This window comes from Rhinopithecus roxellana, chromosome 4 (genome assembly GCF_007565055.1).
Source record: "Rhinopithecus roxellana isolate Shanxi Qingling chromosome 4, ASM756505v1, whole genome shotgun sequence".
Taxonomy (NCBI): Eukaryota; Metazoa; Chordata; class Mammalia; order Primates; family Cercopithecidae; genus Rhinopithecus; species Rhinopithecus roxellana.
Genome location: NC_044552.1, coordinates 178,583,850 through 178,606,768, shown reverse-complemented (window position 1 = coordinate 178,606,768; position 22,919 = coordinate 178,583,850). Strand labels below are relative to the sequence as shown.

The window sequence follows — 22,919 nt, the reverse complement described above, 5'->3', positions numbered from 1 at the left end:
AGGAAGTGTGGGAAATTTCTATTATAGTCATGAGTTTCAGGCAGAAAATCCATGGAAACATACATACACACACAGACACAGACACACATGCACACACACAATGCACACCACATGCACATACCTACGCAGCTAAGACAGCTGGTCTAATCTCAGAATAGTTGGTGAGTCTTTGCTCTGATTTGCCTCCTGCCAGCTCCGGCGTTCAAGTGAGGATCAAGGCCTGTGAACCTGAATGATCCCAGCTCCTGTTTTGACTGAGCTGCTTCCGGCTCTAGAAGGGCCTGGGAGTTGCCTCCAGAAGAGGAGAAGGCAGGAGAAGCTGCCCAAAGCAGAGAACAGAGAGTGAGAGGGAAACACCTGGAGGCCCGGCTTTGGAGGAGAAGGAACCGTAGTGGATTTATTGAGGTATTCATCTCTTTACATCAGTTTCTTAAAAGTATGTTTTTCTTACGTTCCCACTTTCAACTAGTAAAACAAAACAAAACAAAACAAACAAAAAATCCAATGTGAAACCACCAAGAATTGCAAAGTATTTGCAAGCAGAATCCAGAGAACTTCTCTGCCTGCACTACTTGAGAGTGAGCTGCCACGCTGATGCCTCATCTTTAATGACACCACCTCATGCCCCATACTTTAGTGTTCTTCCTACAAACCACGACACTCTCCTAATAAGCACAATACAATCACCAAAACAGATTTCACATCCATACATTATATCCATCTCATGCTCAGACACTACCCAAGATTCACCAGTTGTTTCGATTATCTGTTTTACAGACAAGGATCTGATGGATTTAGGCATTTCCTATCTACTCATTTTACTGAAAATATAGATCAGGGTGCTTTCTTTGCCCTATTATTTGATCTCCATATTTTTGAAACTATGTGGAGAGTTTTAGATTCATGTGGTACTTCTTATTGTGTGTTACTCATAAGTCCTCATTAATATATTTGAAAGATTTAACATTTTTTTAATCCAGCATTTGGGTTGCTTAATCTTTTGCTAGTTCAGATGTTCTAGTCTGACATAGAAACAGAAATGTAATACCAACATGAGAAAACATACTGCACTTTAGTGGAATATTTTACTGCTAACTTTATATTATGATGGACATGCTGCCAGCAAGAATAAAAAGTTTGAAGGAGACCATGCTCACGGTGCCTTCTTGGGAACATGTTCACCCTTCCAAAAAGACACAGCAGTTGGTTTATGTTGCTGAAGAAGTCCTGGGTCATTTGTCCTGGGAAACCCCTCCATAGCCACTACTCCCCATCTCTCAGCCCCTGTCACTGAGGGGCAGGTTTTTCCCTGCGCACCCAGACCTAGCCCTGAAGCCTGTACCAACCATTTCCTTGATGTACCACATCAGAGAGCTTCCCACATCACCCTGAAGTGGCACTCATAACTCTGAATGTGACTGTCCATGGCCTGTGCCATCCATTCCTAGTGAGCTCAGTGGTAAGCATGAAACTCCAGCAGCAGCTCACCTGCCCCCATGTGCCACCATATCCCTGGTCTCTGAGTCCACTCTGCTCCAGACAGAGCCATCAGCTGGGTCAGGATCTGGAGTGTGATGGAGGTGGGATGGCAGGGGCATCAGCCCAGGGCCCGGCCAGGAATCCCATGTGTCCAAGGGGTTTGGGCTCTTTCTAAACCTCGTCCTGGACACTCTCTTCTCTTCACTTTCCACATTACTTGCTGATACCTGAACTGGTTTCTCTGGAATGAAGCCCTGAACTTCTGCCATAGGAATTGAGTGTGCCCAGGAACTAAAACCCCCTCCTCTTGGGATTACCCCAGATCGCTTTCTTCTGAGCCTCCTCCAGGGATACCCACTTGAGATCCCCATTTCTCTTTCTTCTGTTACCTCCTGCACTTGGCTCCAGGGTGCTGTCCATGCCCATCAAGAAGTCCCCAAGCCATCTTGTGCAGTCTCCTATTGAGATGTAATGGAAGGACATGGTCACATCCTTGTCATTCTCCCACTTTTCTTTCATCTTTCTGGCTCCAGGGTGAACCGTTGTCCACATTCTGTTCGCTGAGTCAAAGAGGAGGAAGACCTGTCCATTGAAACCGAACTGCCAAGATCCACTGCTGTGTCCTTTGGCTTTCTGCTCACAAGACATCCTGGCCTGCAGGGTGAGGGGTTCTGCCCCCATTAGAGAGAGATCAGCTCTGGTCTTGACAAATTTTGCACCCCCATCCTGTTCCCCTTACAATTTCCTGGGCTTACTCTCTCTGCCACATCTTAGCCTTGCCTCTAGACCTCTTGAGGGGTAAGATGACCTTCCCATTTGTAATTTTTTTTTTTTTTTTTGAGACAAAGTCTTACTCTGTTGCCCGGGCTGGAATGCAGTGGCACAACCTCAGCTCACTGCAGCCTCTGCCTCCTGGGTTCAAGCGATCCTCCTGCCTCAGCTTCCCAAGTAGCTAGGATTACAGGCGTGCACCGCCACACCTGGCTAATTTTTGCATTTTTAGTAGAGACAGGGTTTCACCATGTTGATCAGTCTTGTCTCAAATACCTGACCTTGTGATCGGCCCACCTCAGCCTCCCAAAGCGCTGAGATTACAGGCGTGAGCCACGGTGCCCAGCCCCCATTTGTATTTTTACATGAAAACTATAAATGCCTCTAACCTACCACTGTGTCTGCTCCCTCCTGTCCTGGGCCATCGGAAATTTACCCTTGGGTGTGTAATTCTCCAGCTGAATGTCAAGCAGTTGCTCTGTGAGCATGTCCACCACCTGTCTCAGTACTGGGTTCTGTGCTTTCCAGGCCTTTGTGACATTTAGCTTCTTCCCCAGGGGACTGACGGGTGTGACTGTCTTGTTGCCACAGTCATAGTGAAGAAAAGTCTTTTTACCCACCTGGCCTTAAACTGCACACCACCGTGGTCCAGGTCTGAACTTAGGGATGATGGTGATGTCATAGCAAAGAGAGTGAGGGTCTGTGGAGAAAGGCAGGTGAGGGGTGGGTGGGGAGAGAAAGACCCCTAGTTAGCCCTCCTCCACACTGTGACAATAAGAGGACACCTCTGGAGGGCTGGGCTGGCCCAGAAAGGAGTGCCCCCTCCAGAACTGTGGTGTCCACAAGTTTAAGGCAAGTGCTCACCCCTTGCATGAGGACGAGGAGGAGAAGGAGAAGGAAGAGGAGGAGGAGGTCTCTGCCTGCTGAGAAACCACATGCCCCCAGACATGTCCCACTGCCCCTCTGTCCACATCGGTCAACACATGAGAGGTGTCAGGCCTGCTAGGGGAGGAAGGGCCTGGATGGCAGAGGATCTTCAGCAGCAGCCAACGTGGACTGTGGGACGTGGGAGAGGGTGTGGGTCCACCCCTGAGGGTGCTGGTGCATGGTAGGATGGAGTGAGGATGGAACCCCGCTGGATAAAGAAGAATTAATTATCATGGTCACAGGATTTAACATGTTGGCAAAGCCCCTGGTGATGGTGCTTATCCGCTATGAGGATGCCTTCCTGAAACCTTGGGCAAAGGGATGGTCCACACAGCAAGAAATAGAAAATCTGAATATCTAAGGCCAGTAGTAGAGGGAAGGAACACAGATTCAGAGAACTGCCCATGTCAGAGGGATCTGTGTGTGAAAATTCAGAACAATTTCCACCCACTGTGCTCATGGGAAGCCTGGAGGACTCCCGTTTACCTGGGGTATAAAGAAGGTCCCATGAGAAGGCACCAGAATGGGATGAAGCTCAGGGATGCCTACTGCAGAAGGCCAGGGTTGGGGGTAGGAGATGCTGTTCCTAAAATGAACTCCCAGTAGTAATGGGATGAAAAATCCTGAAATAACAGATGCCAGGTGGAGGCTGTGAACTGTCAGAAGCAAGGAGTATGCAATGATGGAATTGATTAGAGAAGTCACAATGCCAGCTGGGGACCTCAGCCATACAAAGCTATATCTATGGCTCATATAACAAAGGGGTCCAAGATCCAAAAGAGATGGAAACCCAACCCAGGTACTGCTGGATTTAAATAATTACAACAAACACAGATGAAACAAATGATGGATGACCAGGAGGCTGAAAGCAGCCACTCCATCAAGAACAAGGCTGCTTTGCCCAATTTGCAGAATGAAGTCACTTCTCAGACCCTGAACCCATGACTAGAAGAAGACACCAGTTTCCAGTGAGGAAGGACCCTTTAACCCCAATGCAAGTGCAATGATTCTTTGTGACCTTTTCCAAAGATATTTATGGCCACTAGAGTTTGCTGTGACGGGCAATTTTGTAAATATGTAAAGGTGTGCAGGGAATATATTCTCCATTGTGACTACTCAATGCTGCTGGTGCAGCTCAAAAGTAGCCATAGACAATCCATGAATGATGAGTGAGGCTGGACCTGCCTTAAGTGCCCAGTGACCCAAGGCCCCCTAAGATCCTAGAGGTACATGTGGTTACAATGTGTAACTGGTGAATCACAACAGAGATTCCATGTGAATGTTCAGAGGCAAGGCAATGCCACACACAGCAGGGAAATCTTCACACATTAAAAAGTGGCTCGTGTAGAGTACCGTGCCTTGGCAGTGATGGCCTTTAGCCATAAGAGGGCAGTGACCATGTAGCCTCAGAGCTGTCCATTACAGATGGGCTCCTCACCCTCTAGGTCATTAAGAAGATAGGCCCAGCAGTGAGAAGAGGCAGGTGGTTCTCCTGGGATGGGCAGGAGCAGGGCCACAGGGAACCAAGAAGCTGCACAAGAAATTGGCCCCAATCCCCAGGACACCACATAGCTGCACCCTCTCACCCTCAGCTCGCACCTGAGGCTTCAGGGAGGGTCCCTGATGGCCCTGGTGGACCACAGATACCACTCAGCAGCAAAAGAAGGGAGAGCAGACCCCGAACCATGGGAACCTGACTCCCATCACATCCACACCACCCAGAAGCCACAGGCAGGGCAGAACTGGTTCTGACTTTTGGAGTTGCACCTGAGACCCCATCTGGAGATGCCACCCTAGGGGATGGTCCATCCACTGTTGTGTCACTCTTTGTATACTCATCTGGGGTCAGTAACCTGGATATTGTGTCCAATTCTGTTCCCTCTTTTATTTTCAGGTTGTCCTGGACTGCTATTGCTCTACAAAGGGATAGGACTTGACATAGAGACAGAGAACCCATGCCCTGAAAAGACCAAAGCGTCTCCTGCCTTCCTTTTCTAGAAAGGGTTTGCCACCTCCAGCCCACCATTCTATATGATGCTGGCTCCTGAATAGGAAGAATAGGCAGGTCTTGGTCCAAGGGCAGAAGTGGGTGTCTCTACTCACCTGCATTCCCATGGTCATCCTGTGGGGAATGGTACTTCCCATCCCCCCTGCACAGGTTCTGGGGTGTGTGGGTGTGTACTCAGCAAGGGGGAGAAGGTGCCAGTTGGTGGGAGAGGTGGTGAGAGCACCCTCATGGATGGGGAGGTTAGGGAGGCCTGTGGGGTGAGAGGGCTGGGCTGAGATTGAAGGTAAAAGGATGTGGCCTGTTTGGTGGCAGTGGGTGGTGAGGCGATTGGGAGGGAAGTGTCTGGTGAGCCCCTGGTTGCAGGTGAGTGCAGCAAAGTGCAGGGCAAAGTTTAAGGGCAGGGAGCCCTGGGGGTGCTGGAGGGTTTGTGTGGTGGAGAGCCAGTGAGAAGACAGCATCTCTGTTTGTCTGGGATGTGTGTGCTCCCGTTTCTGCAAGATCCCCTCCCTTACCTCTGGTCATGCCTGTGTCCTGGTAGCTCAGGCTCCTTCTGCCCTAGGGCACGGTGGAGGTGCCAGCCTCACCAGAGAGTCCCACCGTGCCCTCTGGCCCCCTCCAAAACTCTCGTCCCTCCCGTCCTCCTGCTACTATAGGAAATAAGAAAGAAATCATTCAGGTAGACAGGGTAAAGAGAGTCCCCAGCAAAAAACTTTCCTTCTAACAAAAAGCAGCTCAGAAACTGCTCCCTTTCTAACCTCGAGCAGTTTAAAGAAATCACTTGTCTTCTAACAAAGAGCAGCCTAGAAGATCAGGCTGTAAAACAAAGATAAGCAGCTTGGGCACAGAAGGAGGAACTACCTGGATAATGATCGAACTTCACATACATAGGATGGGTCCCTGCAAAAACAGTGGGGCTCAGTGAGCATATTCCTGTCCATTTCCCTTCCCTTCTTCCTTTTTTTTTTGTTTGCTTTTTGTTTTTTGTTTGTTTTTTTTTTTCTTTTTTTGACAGAGTTTTGCCCTTGTCGCCCAGGGTGGAGTGCAATGGCGTGATCTCAGCTCATCCCACATGTCTCCCGCGTTCAAGTGATTTTCCTGCCTTAGCCTCCCAAGTAGCTGGGATTACAGGCGAACGTGACCACGTCCAGCTAATTTTTGTATTTTTAGTAGAGATGGGGTTTCGCCAGGTTGGCCAGGCTGATCTCGAACTCCTAACTTCAGCTGATCCACCCGACTCGGCTTCCCAAAATGCTGCGATTACAAACGTGAACCCTGGCGCCTGGCCCCCGTCCGTTTCTTTAGGCACACTGAGATAGGGAAGCTGGAAGCGTGCACAGGGTGGGGATGCCTGCAGCTGCAAGAAGGTGCCTGGGAACAGGCACATAAACTCACCATCCCCTTTTATCACAGGCAGGTAAGTAGCGCAGAGCGGCACAAAGAGCCTGCCTGCACGATTAAGAATGGGGTAGGGACTGCTAGTGACTGCCCTATGCAGGTGGCACATCTGGTTCTAACCGGCTGTTCCGGCCACATGGGCCTCTCTGTGACAGAGAGCTGTTTTTTCCTTTCGCCTATTAAACTCCTGCTCCTATCTCACTCCGTGGGTGTTCGTCCCGATCCTTAATTTCCTTGGCCGCCAGACCAAGAATTTTGGCATTTATCCCAGACAACGAGCTGTTTTACTGCGCTTAGTTTCTGGCCTCGCTTATACCACTCTGTTTTCTCAGGCAGGGAGAATCAACCCCAGGGACGCGACAGAGGCATAAGGAGCCCTGCCTGGGGAATTGAGAAAGGCGCGGCGCGGTCACAAAGATCAGTCCTCCGCGATGCCCTCTCCTCTTTCTCCGACCCATTACTGGAACTCACCGACCCGCGCGGTCCAGGGACAATCCCGCAGCTGAAGCAGAGCCAGGATGCAATGAAGGAACGTGGGGCCCTCAGCCATCGCCTCTGGGACCGGGACTTGACGACGGCATGCAGAGCACACTGCTGTTCACCGCGCGGGGGAAACGTCTGAGCCTCCCGCTGAGCGGTCCAGGGCTTTAGTCTCCCGGGTGGAGCCGAAGGGCGGAGAAACTCCCTGACGTTTCACTCCGCCTTTCTCCTGCTTCCCACCTTTCCCAGGAGATCATTTCATTTCATTGTTTTGCAAATATTTCCTCCCCCTTGAGCGCTGCTTCTTTATGTTCTTAAATGCCTGTTTCATAAAGAGCAGGGATTGGGTTTTGTACTTTTGCTGTGTTCGTTTTTGTGCGTCTGTGGGTGGTAAAATAGGGTCGGGGTCGCTCTAAAGTCATTTTTATCTCTTGCTGGCCTCAGGGAGGATACTAAAGGCATTTGCGGATTGCAGCTGCAAAAGGCTTTCGTCAAAGTTCGTTGCGGGTGGTTTCAGCGCCCCGCCTAGTACCTCCGGGTTCTGAGCGCTCCTCCGATGGCGCCTGCATCACTCGAGCTTGGGCCGGGTCCTGCCTGAGTGATGCCCCGCAGGTGGCGCCCGGCTGCCACCGATGTCCCACCGGAAGGTACTCGGCACCTGGCGGGTACCCGCGGGGCGGAACCGCCTTTGGAAGACGTGTGAGGACTCCACCCATCGCGGTAGGGGACAATGTTTGTCTCCGGGCTTGAGGAAATGGGAAATCAGAGACAGCTGATGGTTTCCTCCTACAGCCTGGTGCAGGGGGCGGGGAGGATTTTAACACGGGGCTGCTGCGGAGATGTGACTTTACAGCTGGGGTCCTTGGGGCTCCCACAGCGAGGCTCCAGCGCGGATCCCCTGCCTGACTGCTTGAGGCTGCTGGTGGGCGGCGCCCTCGCAGGGGGTAGTTCTGTGCCCTGGTTCCTTACTGATCTTCTAGGATACTCTTTGTTAGAAGACAAGTGATTCTGTGAACTGCTTGAGGTTAGAAAAGGAGCACTTTCTGAGCTGCTTTTTGATAGAAGGAAAATTTTTGCCTGGGACCCTTTTTACCCTATCTACCTAATGATTTCTTTCTTATCTCCTATAACAGCAGGAGGATGGGAGGGACGAGAGGATTGGAGGGCGCCAGAGGGCACAGAGGGTCTCTCTGGTGAGGCCGGCACCTCCACAGCGCCCTGGGGCGGAAACAGCCTGAACTACCAGGACACATGCATGACCAGAGGTGAGGGTGGGGATCTCGCGGAAAGGCCAGCACAGACATCCCAGACAGAGATGCTCTGTTCTCACCGGCCCTCCACCACACAAACCCTCCAGCATTTCCAGGGCTCCCTGCCCTTGAACTTCCCCCTGTACTTTGGGTCCACGGGTCTGTCCAGAAGCTTCTTTTTGTCCCCTCCCCGACCCCGTCGCCTGTGGTCCAGGGCTCCTGGTTACTCCGCTGGTCTGAGGCCCCTTCCAGGATGGACGTCCTGAGGCTGAGAAAAGCTCGGGATGTGTGGAAAAGATAGGTTCAGAGAGAAAATGGGAAAAGGGGAAGAAGCAGCAGGTGGCAGGAGAACAAGGAGAAACTCCCGCCCCCAAAATGGGAAGAGAGTGACAGAGGGACAACCCCCACACCCGGGTTACTCAGGGTTCTCCAGAGTGACTGCACCAACAGGACACAGATATATACATATATGTATATATATACATGAGTTTATTAGGGAGAATTGGCACATGGGATTTCAAGGTGAAGTCCAATGGTAGACCGTCTGCAAGCTGGGGAAGAGGGAAGCCAGTAAAGGCCAGTCCAAGTCTGAAAGCCTCAAAACTGGGGAAGTCCATAGGGCAGGCTTCAGCCCCGCCAAAGCTCCCAGAGCCCCTGGAAGTGGGAAACTGCTGGTGCAAGTCCCAGAGCCCTGAGGCAAAAGAACCTGCAGTCTGATTTCCAAGGAGGAAGGATGCAAGAACCCCCAGAGAAGACAGAGAGAAGCCAGAGAGCTCCGCCCACAGGGTCACCCCACCCTCTCCTGCCTGTTCTCTTCTAGCCCAGCTGGCAGCCCATGGTGTGGTACATCTTCCAGTCCCCCGACTCAAATGTCATTCTCCTCTTGCAACACCCTGACAGACACACCCAGAAAGAATACATTACCAGCCACCTAGGCATCCCCTAATCCAATCCACTGGCCAGCTAATATTCACCATCACAGCCCCCCAGGACATACTCTCACCAACATTCCACCCCGACTCCAGCTCCCTGCGCTCTGCCTGTGGCAGGGGTGAAGGATCCTGTCTCTCCATGTCCTCACTATGATTATGATGACAGCCATCCTACTAGGTGTGAGGTGGCATCTTCTTGTGGCTGTGATTTGCCTTTCCCTAATGGCTACAGATGCTGAGCCTCTTTTCATGGGCTTAGTGACCAATGTATACTTCTCTGGAGAAATGTTCATTCAAAACCTTTCTGCGTATTTATATTGCATTATTTCTCCTTACAATATTGAGTTGTAAGAGTGCTTTATATATTTGGGATACCAGTCCCTTACCAGGTATATAATTTGCACATATTTTCTCCATGCTGTAAGTTGTCCTTTCACTTTCTAAATGGCATTCTTTTTGAAGCAAAGAGGTTTCACCTGTGGAAGAAGTCAAATTAAACTATTTTTCTTTTGTCAGTATTGCCTTGGTATATACTACTTTAGCAGCCTGAGCCAAACTCCAAGTCACAAAGATTTACTTTCATGTTTTCTTTTTTTCTTTCTTTCCCTTCCTTTCTTTTCCTTTTTTCTTCCTTCGTTCCTTCTTCCTTCCTTCCTTCCCTTCTCTTTCCTTCCTACCTTCCTTACTTCGTTCCTTCCCTCCTTCCTTCCTTACTTCTTTTCTTGACAAAGTTTCACTCGTTGCCCAGGCTGGAGTACAGTGGCACGGTCTTGGCTCACTTCAACCTCTGTCTCCCGGGTTCAAGCAATTCCCCTGTCTCAGCCTCCTGAGTAGGTAGGATTACAGGCACCTGCCACTATGCACAGCTAATTTTTGTACTTTTAGCAGAAATGGGGTTTCACCATGTTGGCCAGGCTGGTCTCGAACTCCTGACCTCAAGTGGTTCACCCACTTCAGCTTCACAAAGTGCTGGGATTACAGGCATAAGCCACCATGCCTGGCCATCCAGCCCCATTCTTGAGGGCTTTTCTCTCATAACATAATAACTGATCAAATCCTCCCTCTCCTAGTACACATTAGGCACTATGTTTGGGGGGACATAGACATTCAGTCTCTAGCACCACCTCTGCTGAGTCCTGTCTCCATGGAAGTGAGGAAGCTGAACAGTCTCCTCCGCACAGTCTCCCCTTGACTGCCATTGCCTCGGAGTGACACTGAGTACTCACTAAGGCCAATGGCTGGGCTTCCTTGGGGACAGTTCCAGGGACTGGTTCCTTGTTTGTATCTGGGGATCCTTCCCTGCTTCTTTGTACCTCTTGTGTTTTTTTGAGATGAAACTGAATGTTTACAAGAATACAATGTGACAGCTCTGGAAATCAGATGTCCCCTCTCTTCAAGGTGTGTTGCTGCTGCTTGTTTAGTGACTTTCTGGCTGGATCTTATAACATCGGTATTCCCTGTCACAGGTGGACCCTGAAGTCTCTGCTCAGTTAGGTGAGCTTGGACAGAGGTTTGCATCAATGCTTTGAGCCAGCGACTCTCTGCCCAGTGCGGAGAGCTTTGTGTGTGTGGTGCACTCCTGCCCCTGCTGCACTCAGGCAGGCAGCTGATGTCACCACTGCAGCTCCACTTCCTGCCTGAACAGAACCTCCAGGTCAGCCAAAGCTCAGAGATGTGGCCTTCTCAGGTGCTTCCTGGGCATGTGCCAGCCTCTATGCACATCTCATTCCCCAAATATTTCTCTCAATTTCCCCCACTAGCCTCTTGCTTGCCCCACATGCAAACGGTGGGGTTGTACAGTTGCAATTATTGCTTTTAGCCAGTGTTCTGAGGATCTGGCTTTTCCCTAGAAAGAGACCTCAGCAGGTCAAACAATGACAAGCCCAGTGAATGGGGCTTTTCCAGTGAGTCCCAGACAGGCCAAATAGAGTTCTCTGGGGCTGGGGCTTTTGAAGGGCTCCAAACCCCATGTGCCCTTCCAGCAAGTGGAGACTGTGATCTTGCAGCTATCACTGACATGGTGAGTCCAGTGTTTTCTGGGCATAATAAATCAGGATATATTGTGCAAACAAGAAATGGAAAGAAATGTTAGGAGGAAGAATATAAATTTTCAAGTACGAGTTCGGTAGTATTAGAAAAAAACAACGAGGAAAAGGGCAAGGCTGGCTTTGTTGTAGCTAACCTGATGGAGAAACGCAGCTGTCTGCAATAGAGGGCTCGAGCTGTTAGGTTCCTCTGCAATGCCGAGAGCACCTACACAACCGACCCTACATCATCCTCTCTCCCGAGGCTGAATGCAGCTCTTGGACCTTCAGTGCCAAGGAAGCCACAGTCCCAGACCAGAGGAAGGGCTGAGGATGACAGTGGAAAAGGAGGTGGTGGGTGCAGAAGGAGAAGGCTGACAGCAAGGATTTCCTGAGGATAAACAAAAATGTCACTTGAAAATGGAAAAAAAAGTAAGGGTATAAAGAACAAGATGGAAATCATCTGTAATTCCATTATGGAGTGTTTAATTTTAGGGTTTTGGCACTTACATAATTATTATACAATTATCATCATACAAATTTTTATACAATTATCATCAGACAACTTATGATTATTTTCAATGACTAGTTTCTTTTTGAGCTGGGTTTTGGTTCATAGTGCAGAGTTCTCTTACTTTGGTCAGTTAACCCCATTTGTTTTTGGCCTTGTGTCATTTTATTTATTCATCTTTAATTTCAACCTATATAATAAAAGGTACATAAACAGGTTTTTTACATGGGTAGATTTTGGGAGGCTGAGGCTTGGTGTCCCAATGATCCCATCGCCTAAACAGTAAGCATGGTACCTAACAGGTGATTTTTCAGCCCAGGTGATCCTCCTTTCTCCCCGGTCTGGTGATTTCCAGCATCTGTGGTTCATGTGAATTCAATGTTTACCTGCCACTTTCAAATGGGAACATGCAGTATGTGGTTTTCTGTTCTTGCATTAGGTTGCTTAGGATAATAGCCTCTAGTTCCATCCATGTTGCTGAAAAGGACATGATTTTGCTGTGTTTTGTGGCTGCATAGATTTCCATGGTGTCTATGTACCACATTTGTTTTCATTCAATTCACTGTTCCTGGGCACTTAGATTGTGATTCTGTGTCCTTGCTAGTGAGAACAGCACTGCAATGAACATATTGGTGCATTTGTCTTTTTGATAAAATGAATTCTTTTCCTGTGGATATATCCTGAGTAGTAGGATCACTGGGTAGAATGGCAGTTCTATTTTAAGTTCTTGGAGGAATCTCCAGACTGCTTTCCATAGCGGCTGAACACGTTTGCTTTCCCACCAACAGTGTCTGTTTCCTTTTCTCTGCAGCCTCGCCACCATCTCCGACTTTGTGACTGGTTAGAGACGGTAACTCATTGCAGTTGTGATTTGCACTTATCTGATGATTAGTGATATTGAGCATTTTTTATGCTTGTTGATCAATTGTAGGTCTTCTTTTGAAAAGTGTGTTCATGTCTTTGCCCAATTTTAATTGGGCTTTTTCTTCTTGCTTGTTCAATTGTTTAAGTTCCTTATAGATTCCGGATATTGGACCTTTGTCAGATGCATACTTTGCAAATAGTTTCCCCCATTCTACAGGCTGTCTGTTTAGTGTGTTGCTAGTTTCTTTTTCTGTGCAGATTTCTTTAGTTTAATGAGGTCCCATTTGTCCATTTTTGTTGTTGTTCCAATTGTTTTTAGTGTCTTCTTCATGAAATCTTTGCCAGGCGCTATGTCTGCATTGGTATTTCGTAGGTTATGTTCCAGGATTTTTACAGTTTTAGTACTTACATTAAATCTTTCATCCATGTTATTTAACATATATGGGGAGAGCTAGGGGCTCAGTTTCATTCTTCTGCATATGGCTGGCCAGATATCCCAGCACTAATTTTCTAATAGGGAATCTTTCCCACATTGCTCATCTCTGTTGAAGATTAGATGGCAGTTAAGTGTGCAGGTTTATTTCTGGGCTCTCTGTTATTTTATTTACTAAATAAAATAATCATGAATGTAATATTTTCATATTAAATAATTAAAAAATTTCTACAACAGGCACTGTGGTTCATGTCTGTAATCCCAGAGCATTGGGAGGCCAAGATGGGAGGATTGCTTGAGACCAAGATTTGAAGACTATCCTGGGCAACATAGGAAGACCCTATCTCTACCTAAAAATAAAACAATTTGCCGGGCCTGGTGGCATGTGCCTGTAGTCTATTCTAGAGGCTGAGTCTAGAGGATCACTTGAGCCCAGGAGATGGAGATTACAGTGAGTGATGCGTATGCCACCACTTTACTCCAATATGGTTGACAGAATGAGAAACTGTAAAAAGCCATAAAAATAAAAAGGATTATCACAATTTTTGGTGAGTGCATGGAAAGGATCCCTGAGGTCTAAAGTCTAGCATGATATTTTACTAGCAATACTGTTTGGAAGAATAAGGTCATGCTTCAGAGAAGTGTCTGCTTTTCCACAAAGAAGTAAAAAGAAAATGCCTTTTGCTGGGATTTCTTGTTCAGTTAAAACTTCTGCAGGAATTCCATCCATTACCACCGAGAGAAAGTGGCAGAAGATGTTAAGAAAAATGGCTGTTAGGATCATCAGCAAAGATAATGACTGGCATGAGATGTTGAGTCTACAATGTCCTCATCATGTGCTGGGGGCCGGTGGGCTTGCTAAGGCTTGAACTCCTGCTTTCCAGAAAGGCACAGTGGTGAGTAGACAGGCAGCCTCACTGAAGGGAGAGCAGGAACCAGACGAGGCTAACAGAGGTTTCTTGATATCATCTTCCACCTTCAGAAAAGATGAAGCGTTGGTTTAAGTGGCTGAGAAAAACCTGGGTCTGTTCTCCTGGGTGATCCCTCCCAGGCCCTCCCCATTTCGGAACCTTTCCGCCAAATAAAGAACATGTTTTTCCCTCCAACGCTACCCTTGGCTCTGCAGCCTGTCCCAACCTCCACCCTCCTTCACCACACCACAGAGCCAGCCCAGGTCCTGTTACAGCACATGGGGGCTCAGAACTGAGGCTGGTAATGAGGAGTCTGCACCCTCATTGAGGGCTTGCTCCCCCTTCTCATAGAAGGGTCTAGAGGACCAGGGGGAGGTCTGTCCAAAGAGAGGTCTTTGTATCTATGTTCCCTGGCCTTGGGTGGCCTTCCAGGCAAACCTCCTTCTTTCCCCTTTGCTCTCAGCCTCTCCTCACCCTGGGAGCTGCACCCATAGCTCTGAATGGGACTGTCCCTGCCCCGCCCCATTCATTCCTGACCAAGTTCAGTGGTGAGCATGGAACTCCAGCAGCAGCTCAGCCTCCCGGTCTGAGTCCACTCTGCTCCAGGCAGGGCCATCAGCTGGCTCAGGATCTGGAGTGTGCAGGAGGCAGAATGACAGGGGCATCGCCCCAGGACCCGGCCAGGAATCCCATGGGTCCAAGGGGCCTGGCCTTTTCTTGAACCTCAGTCTGGACATGCTCCACTGTTCACCTTCCACCTTAACTGCTGGGACCCGAGCTGCTTTCTCTGGGAATGCAGCCTTTGGAATTGGGTGAGCCAAGGCCCTCACAGCCCCCTCATCCTGGGATTTGCCCAGATCAGTCTCTTCTTAGCCTCCTCCAGGGATGCCCTTTCCCTTGACATCCTAGGTGAAGCGGCCATGCTGCTCCGCTCCTACTCTGCAGACTGCCCACGCTTGAGTTCCGGCTGCCTGCAGGCCACACACCACTACCCTTCCCAAATAGGAACCTGCTCTGAAACAGGCCTGAATTAGCGAAACCCTCTCAAGCTCAACAGGCCTTGAGCCTTGGTATGGGCCCCTCCCTTTGCCTCTGGCATCTGACAGTGAGAATCCATCAGAACTCAAGGTTGAGCTGCCCAGGTCATTGCCAACAGGCGACACCAGTTCTCATTCATCTGACTCATGTCAGGATGAGAACTTCCCGGCCTCTGGGACTCTGGGAATTCTTCTTCCACGTCCTCCCATCTCACCCATCTGCCCCTTGCTCCCCTCCCAATATTGCCCCCGGTACCTGTCAATCTAAACAACTCTCCACAGCAGCCAGCTAGAATGAAGCAGAGGAGGATGATAAGGAGGCTCCAGGGAATGAGGGTGGTGGCCATGGCTTTGGGGTGGGTTGTGCCTGGGGCCAGAGAGGGTGGTTCTGAAATGCAAACACAGGAGTGACAACCCTTTTCCAGGCCCTAAATATTAGGGGATGCCTCCTCAGCTCCTGCCACCCCAGGTCATCCTAGAAGGCAGACCTTTTGTCCTCCTTTGCTGTGGGGCAACCTCTGGGACAGGTCCTGGGGTAGGAAGGGAAAGGGGATGTCCCCTGTTCTCAGGGAGCTCACATGGCTGCTGAGGGAAGCAAGGTGACAACACAGCCCACCCTCCTGCTCTGGCGGAAGAGGAGGTGATGCCCCAAGGCCAGGGAGGGGAGGGTCTTGGGCCCTGGCATTGGAGGTGATTTTGATGGATTTACAGAAACAGACGAGGGGAGAGGAAAGAAAAGGCGATTCTAGGAGAAAGGAACACTAATGAAAAAGATATGGAAACACTATGACACCCACAGATTCGAAGTTGGTGAGAAATGCACAGTGAGTGGAGCAGAAGCAAGTGCAGGGAGGAAGAGGAGTCAGGAGGAAGAAGGCAGAGGAGGATGAGATAGCACAGGCACGCCAGCACACCCCAGGAGGAGCCTCTCATGAGGGGGTCATGTTCATACTCACTCAAACGCTCACACACGCACTCACACACACTCACGCACTGGGCTGATAATATACGAACTCAAGACAGCTTCCTTTTTTCCCCTCTCACTTACTTGTTGGATCCAGCATTTGTTCCCAGTACATCAAAAATTCTTCAAGCCATGCCTTACAGTCCCCCATTGAAATCTTCTGGAAGAACATGGTCACATCCCTGTTCTTCTCCCACTTCTCTTTCATCTTCTTGGCTCCAGGTTGAAGTGCTGTCCACTTTCTGTTGTTTGAGTCAAAGAGGAGGAACGTCTGTCCATTGAAGAGGAACTGCCAAGATCCTCTGCCATGTCCATGGGCTTCGTGCTCACAAGACATCCGGGCCTGCAGAATGAGGGGCTCTGCCCCATTGGAAAGAGATCAGCTCTGATCTTGACAAGTCCTGAGCCCCACCCTGCTTCCTTTCCTGGCTCCTGGACTTGCTCTCTCTGCTGCATCCTGCCCATGCTTCTCAGCCTCTTGTGTGACACAAACTTCTGGTTTATTTTTTGCATGAAACCAATAAACGCCTCTAAGTTACTGCTGTGTCTGCTCCCTGGGCCATTTTAAACTTACCAATGTGTATTAAATTCTCCACTTGAATGTCAGGCAGTTGTCCTTTGAGGAAATCCACCACGTCTCCTAGTGTTTCAGTTTGTTTTTCCCAGGTTTTTGTGACATTGACTTTCTTCCCCAGAGAACCAAAGGCTTTGGCCTTGTGGTTAACACAGTCAAAGTGAAGAAAAGGCCTTTCATCCACCAGGCCTTGAACTTCACACCATCGTGGTTCAGGTCTGAACTTAGGAGTGATGATGAAGTCATAGCAAAGACAGTGTGTGTCTGTGGAAGAAAAACAAAGGAGGGGGTTAGTGTAGGGGGAAGTGGAACTTGAATCTCCTCCTCCCCCTTGTGGTGACTGCAAGTGAAGGCCTCTGAGGAGCTGGGCTGGCAAAGTAAGAGGTGCCTCATCCAGGACTGTCATGAAAACTACCTAATGACTAGAGAGTCTCCCTTGCTTGAGTACATGGAGGGGAAGGTTCCTGCCGCCATGAATCCACATGTCCCCTCCAGACATGTCCCACCTGCTCTGTGCCCACGTCGATGAGCATATGACCTTGTCATGGAGGTGCCAGGCCTGCTGTGGCAGGAAAAGGCCTGGATGAGGAGGACCCTCAGCAGCAGTCCATGTGGACTGCAGGAGGCGGGAGAGGGTGTGGGAGCAGCCCTGGAATGCTCCAGCACAGTGAGGGGAGGAGGGGCAGTGAGGGCAGAATTCAGTTTAGATAAGCAAGTGATTATTCTCACGGGTCACAGGATTTAATATGTTGGCAAAGCCCCAGCGAATTCGCCCATCTGCTATAAACATGAATTCCTGGAACCTTGGAAAGGGATGGTTCACAGGGCAAGAAGTTGAAAACCCAGAACTTCTAATTCAGGGTATAGGGGAAAGAACCAAAAGGCTCAGAGAAGCGCCCATGCCAGAGTGGCTGCAGCATGAAAATCCAGAACGATGTCCATCCTCTGGGCTCATGGGATGCCTGGAGGACTCCTCTTTACTCAGCATGTAAAGAAGGCCCTGGGATAAGGCAGCAGACTGTCAAGAAGCCCAGGGATGCCTGTTGCTGAAGGCCGGGGTGGGGGTAGGAAATGCTGTTCCTGAAATGGGCTCCCAGTAGTAATGGGGATGGAAAATCCTGAAATAACAGATCTCAACTGGAGGCCATCAACTGTCAGGAGGAAGGAGGGTGCAATGATGGAAATAATTAAAGAAGTCACAATGCCAGCTGGGGACCTCAGCCATACAAAGGTATGCCCTTGGCTCATAGAACAAAGGAGTCAAAGATCCAACAGAAATGGAAACTCAACCCGGATACTGCTAGAGTTAAATAATTACAGCAAACAAAGACAAAATGCAAGGATGGATGATCTGGAGGCTGAAAGGAGTCACCCCAGGAAATAACTGAGCTCCTCTGCCAGCTTTGAGAACTGAGCCACATCTCAGTCCCAGAGTCCATTACTAAAAGGAGAGCCCAGAGGCCCCAGTGGGCTCCTTCAACCCGACAGCAACTGCAATGACTCCTTCAGACTCCCTCACGGAGCTACATGTGCATTCACTTTGGTAAGTGTACACCATGAAACAGCAAATACCCAGACACTCCTAGTGAACAGTGTGTGGTCTGACTTTCTCCCAGGGACCTGAAGCATTAACTTGCTCCCCTATTACTCATGAGGTGCATTTAGGGCAAAGTAACAGACGGACACCTGTGTCAGGTCCAGCTTAGACGGATGTGCTGGGTTCATTCGATGATAATTTCACATTTCCTGGATTTGTACCAGGAATGGATAGTGTTTGTAGTTAATGTAGTAACTATTGTAGGTTGTGCTGGTCATATGACCTCCCCTGTCACTATTCAACTCTGCTCTTGTAGCTGGGATGCAGCCATACACACTCTCATAAGGGGTGTTGCTGGACCTACCAATATGGCTATTTGACCCTGGAGTCCCTAAGATCCCAGAGGCATGTGTGGTTGGAAAAGGTACCCATGGCCAGCAAGGACCAAAGTGCCTTCAGCCTATCCTTTCTAGAAAGGGTTTGCTGACTCCTGTCTGCGTAGTGACTGTTCTATATAACCCTATCTCCCCAGTAGGAAGAACAGGGTGGTCTGGGACCCAAGGGAAGTAGTGGGTGCCTCTACTCATGGGCGCTCCCAGAGTCATCCTGGGGGAAATGGTCCTTCCCACCCCTCTGCACTAAGTTCTGTGGAAAGCGTGGGGTGTGTTTGCTGGGGTGTGTCCTCAGGCAAAAGGGGAGAAGGTGCTAGTTGGTGGGGGAGGTGCCAAGGGCTCCTTCATGGATGGGGAGGTGAGGGAGGCCTGTGTGGTGACTGCGGTGAGCTGAGAGGGAGAGTGAAAGGGTGCAACCTGGGTGGTGAAAGAGAATGGTGAGGGGAGGGGTAGGAAGTGTCTGGTGAGCTCCTGGGTGCAGGTGAGTGTCTGCAGCAAAGTTCAGGGGGAAGTTCCAGGGCAGGAAGCCCTGGAGGTGCTGGAAGGTTTGTGTGGTGAAGAGCAGGTCAGAGCAGAGCAGGGCTGTGGCTGGTGGGGGAGTCTGTGATTGCTTCCCTGTGGAACTCCCCTTCACCCCTGTCCTGACCTCAGCTATGGTTCGGGGATCTGGTTTCTCTTTCCCTAGGGCGAGTGGGGCTGCGGGTCTGCACCAGGGAGGGTCTGCACCAGGGATCCCCGCCCCACCTTGCCCTCTGTAGCCCTTTGGCCCCTCCACTCTCCTGGGATTCCTTTCCAGCCTTCTTTGACGCTCCCCTTGGCCTGCGGGGCTAGCAGCAGCTGCAGCAAGCCGACTCGGTGGCAAGGAGCCCCGGAGGGGAACTGAGTGCCTTCAGCCGGGCCTGTTCAGGGAGATAGCGACCTTCGGACAGATTGCAATGTTCCGGAAGGCCGCAATGCTCGAGGCGATCGCGATGTTCCCGGTGATCGCGATGTTCCGGGAGACCGCGATGATCGCGGATATCGCGATGTTAGGGGTAACCGCGATGTTAGGGGAGACTGAGGTGTTCCGGGGAACCGCGATGTTCGGGGAGATCGCGCTGGTCCATCCAGCAGCCTCCTGGCCTACAGGGCAAGCAGCAGCCACAGGAAGTGGACCCGGCTGAAAGGAGCCGCGGAGGAGAACTGAGTGTCTTCAGGAGGGCATGTTCGGGGAGATCGCGATGTTCGGGGAGACGGCAATGTTCGGGGAGACCGCGATGTCTGGGGTGGCAGCGATGTTCGGGGAGACCGCGATGTTCCGCGAGACCGGGATGTCTGAGGAGACCGCGATGTTCGGGGCGACGGCGATGTTCGGGGCGACCTCGATTTTCGCGGAGATCGCAAAGTTCGGGGAGACCGCGATGTTCGGGGCGACGGCGATGTTCGGAGGGACCTCGATTTTCGCGGAGATCGGAAAGTTCGGGAAGACGGCGATGTTCGGGAAGACGGCGATGTTCGGGGGGAACTCGATTTTCGCGGAGATCGCAAAGTTCGGGAAGACGGCGATGTTCGATGTTCGGGGAAACCGCGACGTTCGGGGAAAGTGCGACTTTGGGGAAGATCGCGCCAGTCCATCCAAAAGCTTCCTGGCCTGCGGGGCAAGCAGCAGCCGCAGCAATCGGACCCGGCGGAAAGGAGCGGCGGAGGGGAACTGAGTGCCTTCAGCCGGGCATGTTCGGGGAGATCGAGATGTTTGGGGAGATGGCAATGTTAGGGGAGATCGCGATTTTCGGGGAGACCGAAATGTTCGGGGAGATCGCATTGTTTGGGGAGATGGCGATGTTCGGGGGGACCGCCATATTTGGGGGGATCGCGATGTTCGGGAGGACAGCGATGTTCGGGGAAACCGGGATGTTCGGGGGAACCGCGATGTTCGGGGAGACAGCGATATTCGGGGAGATCGCGATGTGCGGGGAAATCGGGATGTTCGGGGAGACAGCGATATTCGGGGAGATCGCGATGTGCAGGGGAACCGGGATGTTCGGGGAGACAGCGATGTTTGGGGAAATCGCGTTGTTCGAGGAGATGGCGATGTTCGGGGAGACCGGGATGTTCGGGCGGATCGCGATGTTCGGATAGAACGCGATGTTCAGGGAGATCGCCCCTGTCCTTCCAGAAGCTTCCTGAGGCAAGCAGAAGCCTCAGGAAGCCGACCCGGCGGAAAGGAGCCGCGAAGGGGAACTTAGTGCCTTCAGTCGGGCATGTTCCGGGGTATAGTGATGTTCGGGGAGATCGGAACGTTTGGGGAGACCGCGATGTATGGGAGATCGCGCCGGTCCATCCAGAAAGTTCCTGGCCTCCGGGGCAAGCAGCAGCCGCAGGAATCGGACCCCGCGGAAAGGAGCCGAGGAGGGGAACTGAGTGCCTCCAGCCGGGCATGTTCGGGGAGACCGAGATATTCGGGGAGATCGCGTTGTTCGGAGAGATGGCGATGTTCGGGGGGACAGCGATGTTCGGGGGCATCGCAACGCTCGGGAAGACCTCGATGTTCGGGGTGATCGCGATGTTCGGGGAGGCCGCGATGTTCGGGGGGACCGCGATGTTCGGGGAGATCGCGCCGGCGCATCCAGAAGCCTCCTGGCCTGCGGGGCAAGCAGCAGCCGCAGGAAGTGGGCCGGGCGGAAAGGAGCCGCGGAGGGGAACTGAGTGGCTTCAGACGGGCATGTTCGGGGAGATCGCGATATTCCGGAAGACAGCGACGTTCGAGGAGACGGCGATGTTCGAGGAGACCGCGATGTTCCGGGGGATCGCGATGTTCCGGGCGACAGCGATGTTGGCGAGACAGCGATGTTCGAGGAGACGGCCATGTTCCGGGGGATCGCGATATTCCGGAAGACAGCGACGTTCGGGGAGACGGCGATGTTCGGGGAGATCGCGATATTAGGGGACACAGCGATGTTCGGGGAGACCGGGATGTTCGGGGAGATCGCGCCGGTCCTTCCAGAATCCTCCTGGCCTGCGAGGCAAGCAGAAGCCGCAGGAAGCAGACCCGGCGGAAAGGAGCCGCGGTGCGGAACTGAGTGCCTTTAGCAGGGCACGTTAGGGGAGATCGAGATGTTCGGGGAGATCTCAACGTTCGGGGAGACCGCGACTATCGGGGAAACCGCGATGTTCGGGGAGATCGCGACGTTCGGGGGGATCGCGACGTTCGGGGAGACCGCGACGTTCGGGGAGATCGCGCGGGTGCATCCATAAGCTTCCTCGCCTGCGGAGCAAGCAGCATCAGCAGGAGTGGCACCCGGCGGGAAGGAGCCGCGGTGGAGAACTGAGTGCCTTTAGCCAGGGAAGTTCGGGGAGATCGAGACGGTCCGGGAGATGGCAATGTTCGGGGAGACCACGATGTTTGGGGAGATCGCACCGGTCCTTCCAGAAGCTTCCTGGCCTGCCGGGCAAGCACCAGCCGCAGGAAGCCGGCCCGGCGGAAAGGAGCCACAGAGGGGAACTAAGTGTCTTCAGCTGGGTATGTTCGGGGAGTTCGCGATATTCGGGGAGATCGCGATGTTCGGGGAGACAGTGATGTTCGGTGGAACCTCGATGTTCGGAGGGACCGCGATGTTCGGAGGGACCGCGACGTTTGGGGAAACAGAGATGTTCGGGGAACCAGGATGTTCGGGGGGACCGCCATGTTCGGGGAGACGGCGATATTTGGGCAGACCGCGATGTTCGGGGAGATCGCGCCAGTCCTACCAGAAGCCTCCCCTCCTCTGAAACCCGCTGCAGTCCACAGCCCACCAGGTTTGGCCCCCGCCCCGCTTAGTCTCCATGCCCGAACTCACCGGCCCGCCCTGCCCCGGACCAGCCGAACAGCAGGTGCAGAAAGGAGAGGCACAGAAGGAACTCAGTGCTGGCAGCCGCTGCCATGGCAGACCTGGAGCGCAGGGGCAGGAGGCGCGGTCCACGTGGAGTCCGGCTGATGAATCGCTTCCTGGCTCCCAGGCCTGGTAATTATAAAAGCCGCCCGGCCCCGCCCCTCTTCGCGGCACCCCGCCCCGGGGCGGGCTGGGATCCACTGGGCGGGATCCACTGGGCGGGATCCTAGCCTGCCCTTATTAGGGATGCTCCACCCCGTCACGCTGTCATCTGGCAGCCGCCTGGCTGATGAAACTTTCCCCTCCAACCCGCCCCCGCGGCTTGGTGGCGGCTGGCACAGGCCACGAACGGGACCAGGGCGCGGTTCCTTCCATGGCTCCATCACCTAATTTTTCAACACAGCATTTCTCATTACCACAATGTAAACACGCACAGGAAGGTGAAGAAACTTGCACAGGAATACTCAGTGGCGGCGGTGTCTCCCCGTCACCGCCTGCGCCAGCAACACCCGCCCTCCCTCCGCCAGTGTCGCGGTGCCCCCGCCCCTCTCCGTTCAGGGCGCAGCCGCTTCCCCAGTCCAG

At 51.8% G+C, this 22,919-nt stretch overlaps 1 protein-coding gene and 1 pseudogene across 1 annotated transcript; both read right to left on the bottom strand.

Moving 5' to 3' along the window:
- Positions 1 to 149: 149 nt before the first annotated feature.
- Positions 150 to 7,130, bottom strand: LOC104663747 (annotated as a pseudogene).
- Positions 7,131 to 11,730: 4,600 nt separating this feature from the next.
- On the bottom strand, positions 11,731 to 22,414 carry LOC104663743 (UL16-binding protein 1). The gene is made up of 5 exons (XM_030929535.1): positions 22,305 to 22,414; positions 16,561 to 16,824; positions 16,071 to 16,346; positions 15,279 to 15,410; positions 11,731 to 14,050 (listed from the first exon to the last, which is right to left on the bottom strand). Exons 1-5 carry the CDS (start codon positions 22,387 to 22,389, stop codon positions 14,040 to 14,042), a joined length of 768 nt encoding a protein of 255 aa, XP_030785395.1. The 5' UTR covers positions 22,390 to 22,414; the 3' UTR covers positions 11,731 to 14,039.
- Positions 22,415 to 22,919: the final 505 nt, after the last annotated feature.

Coding starts and splice junctions, on each gene's coding strand:
- LOC104663743 (XM_030929535.1), bottom strand. CDS start 22,389: ATGGCAGCGGCTGCCAGCACTGAGTTCCTTCTGTGCCTCTCCTTTCTG. Junction 16,825..22,304: donor GTCCGGGGCAGGGCGGGCCG/GTGAGTTCGGGC, acceptor TTTCTTCCACAG/ACACACACTGTCTTTGCTAT. Junction 16,347..16,560: donor GGAGAATTTAATACACATTG/GTAAGTTTAAAA, acceptor CCAATGGGGCAG/AGCCCCTCATTCTGCAGGCC.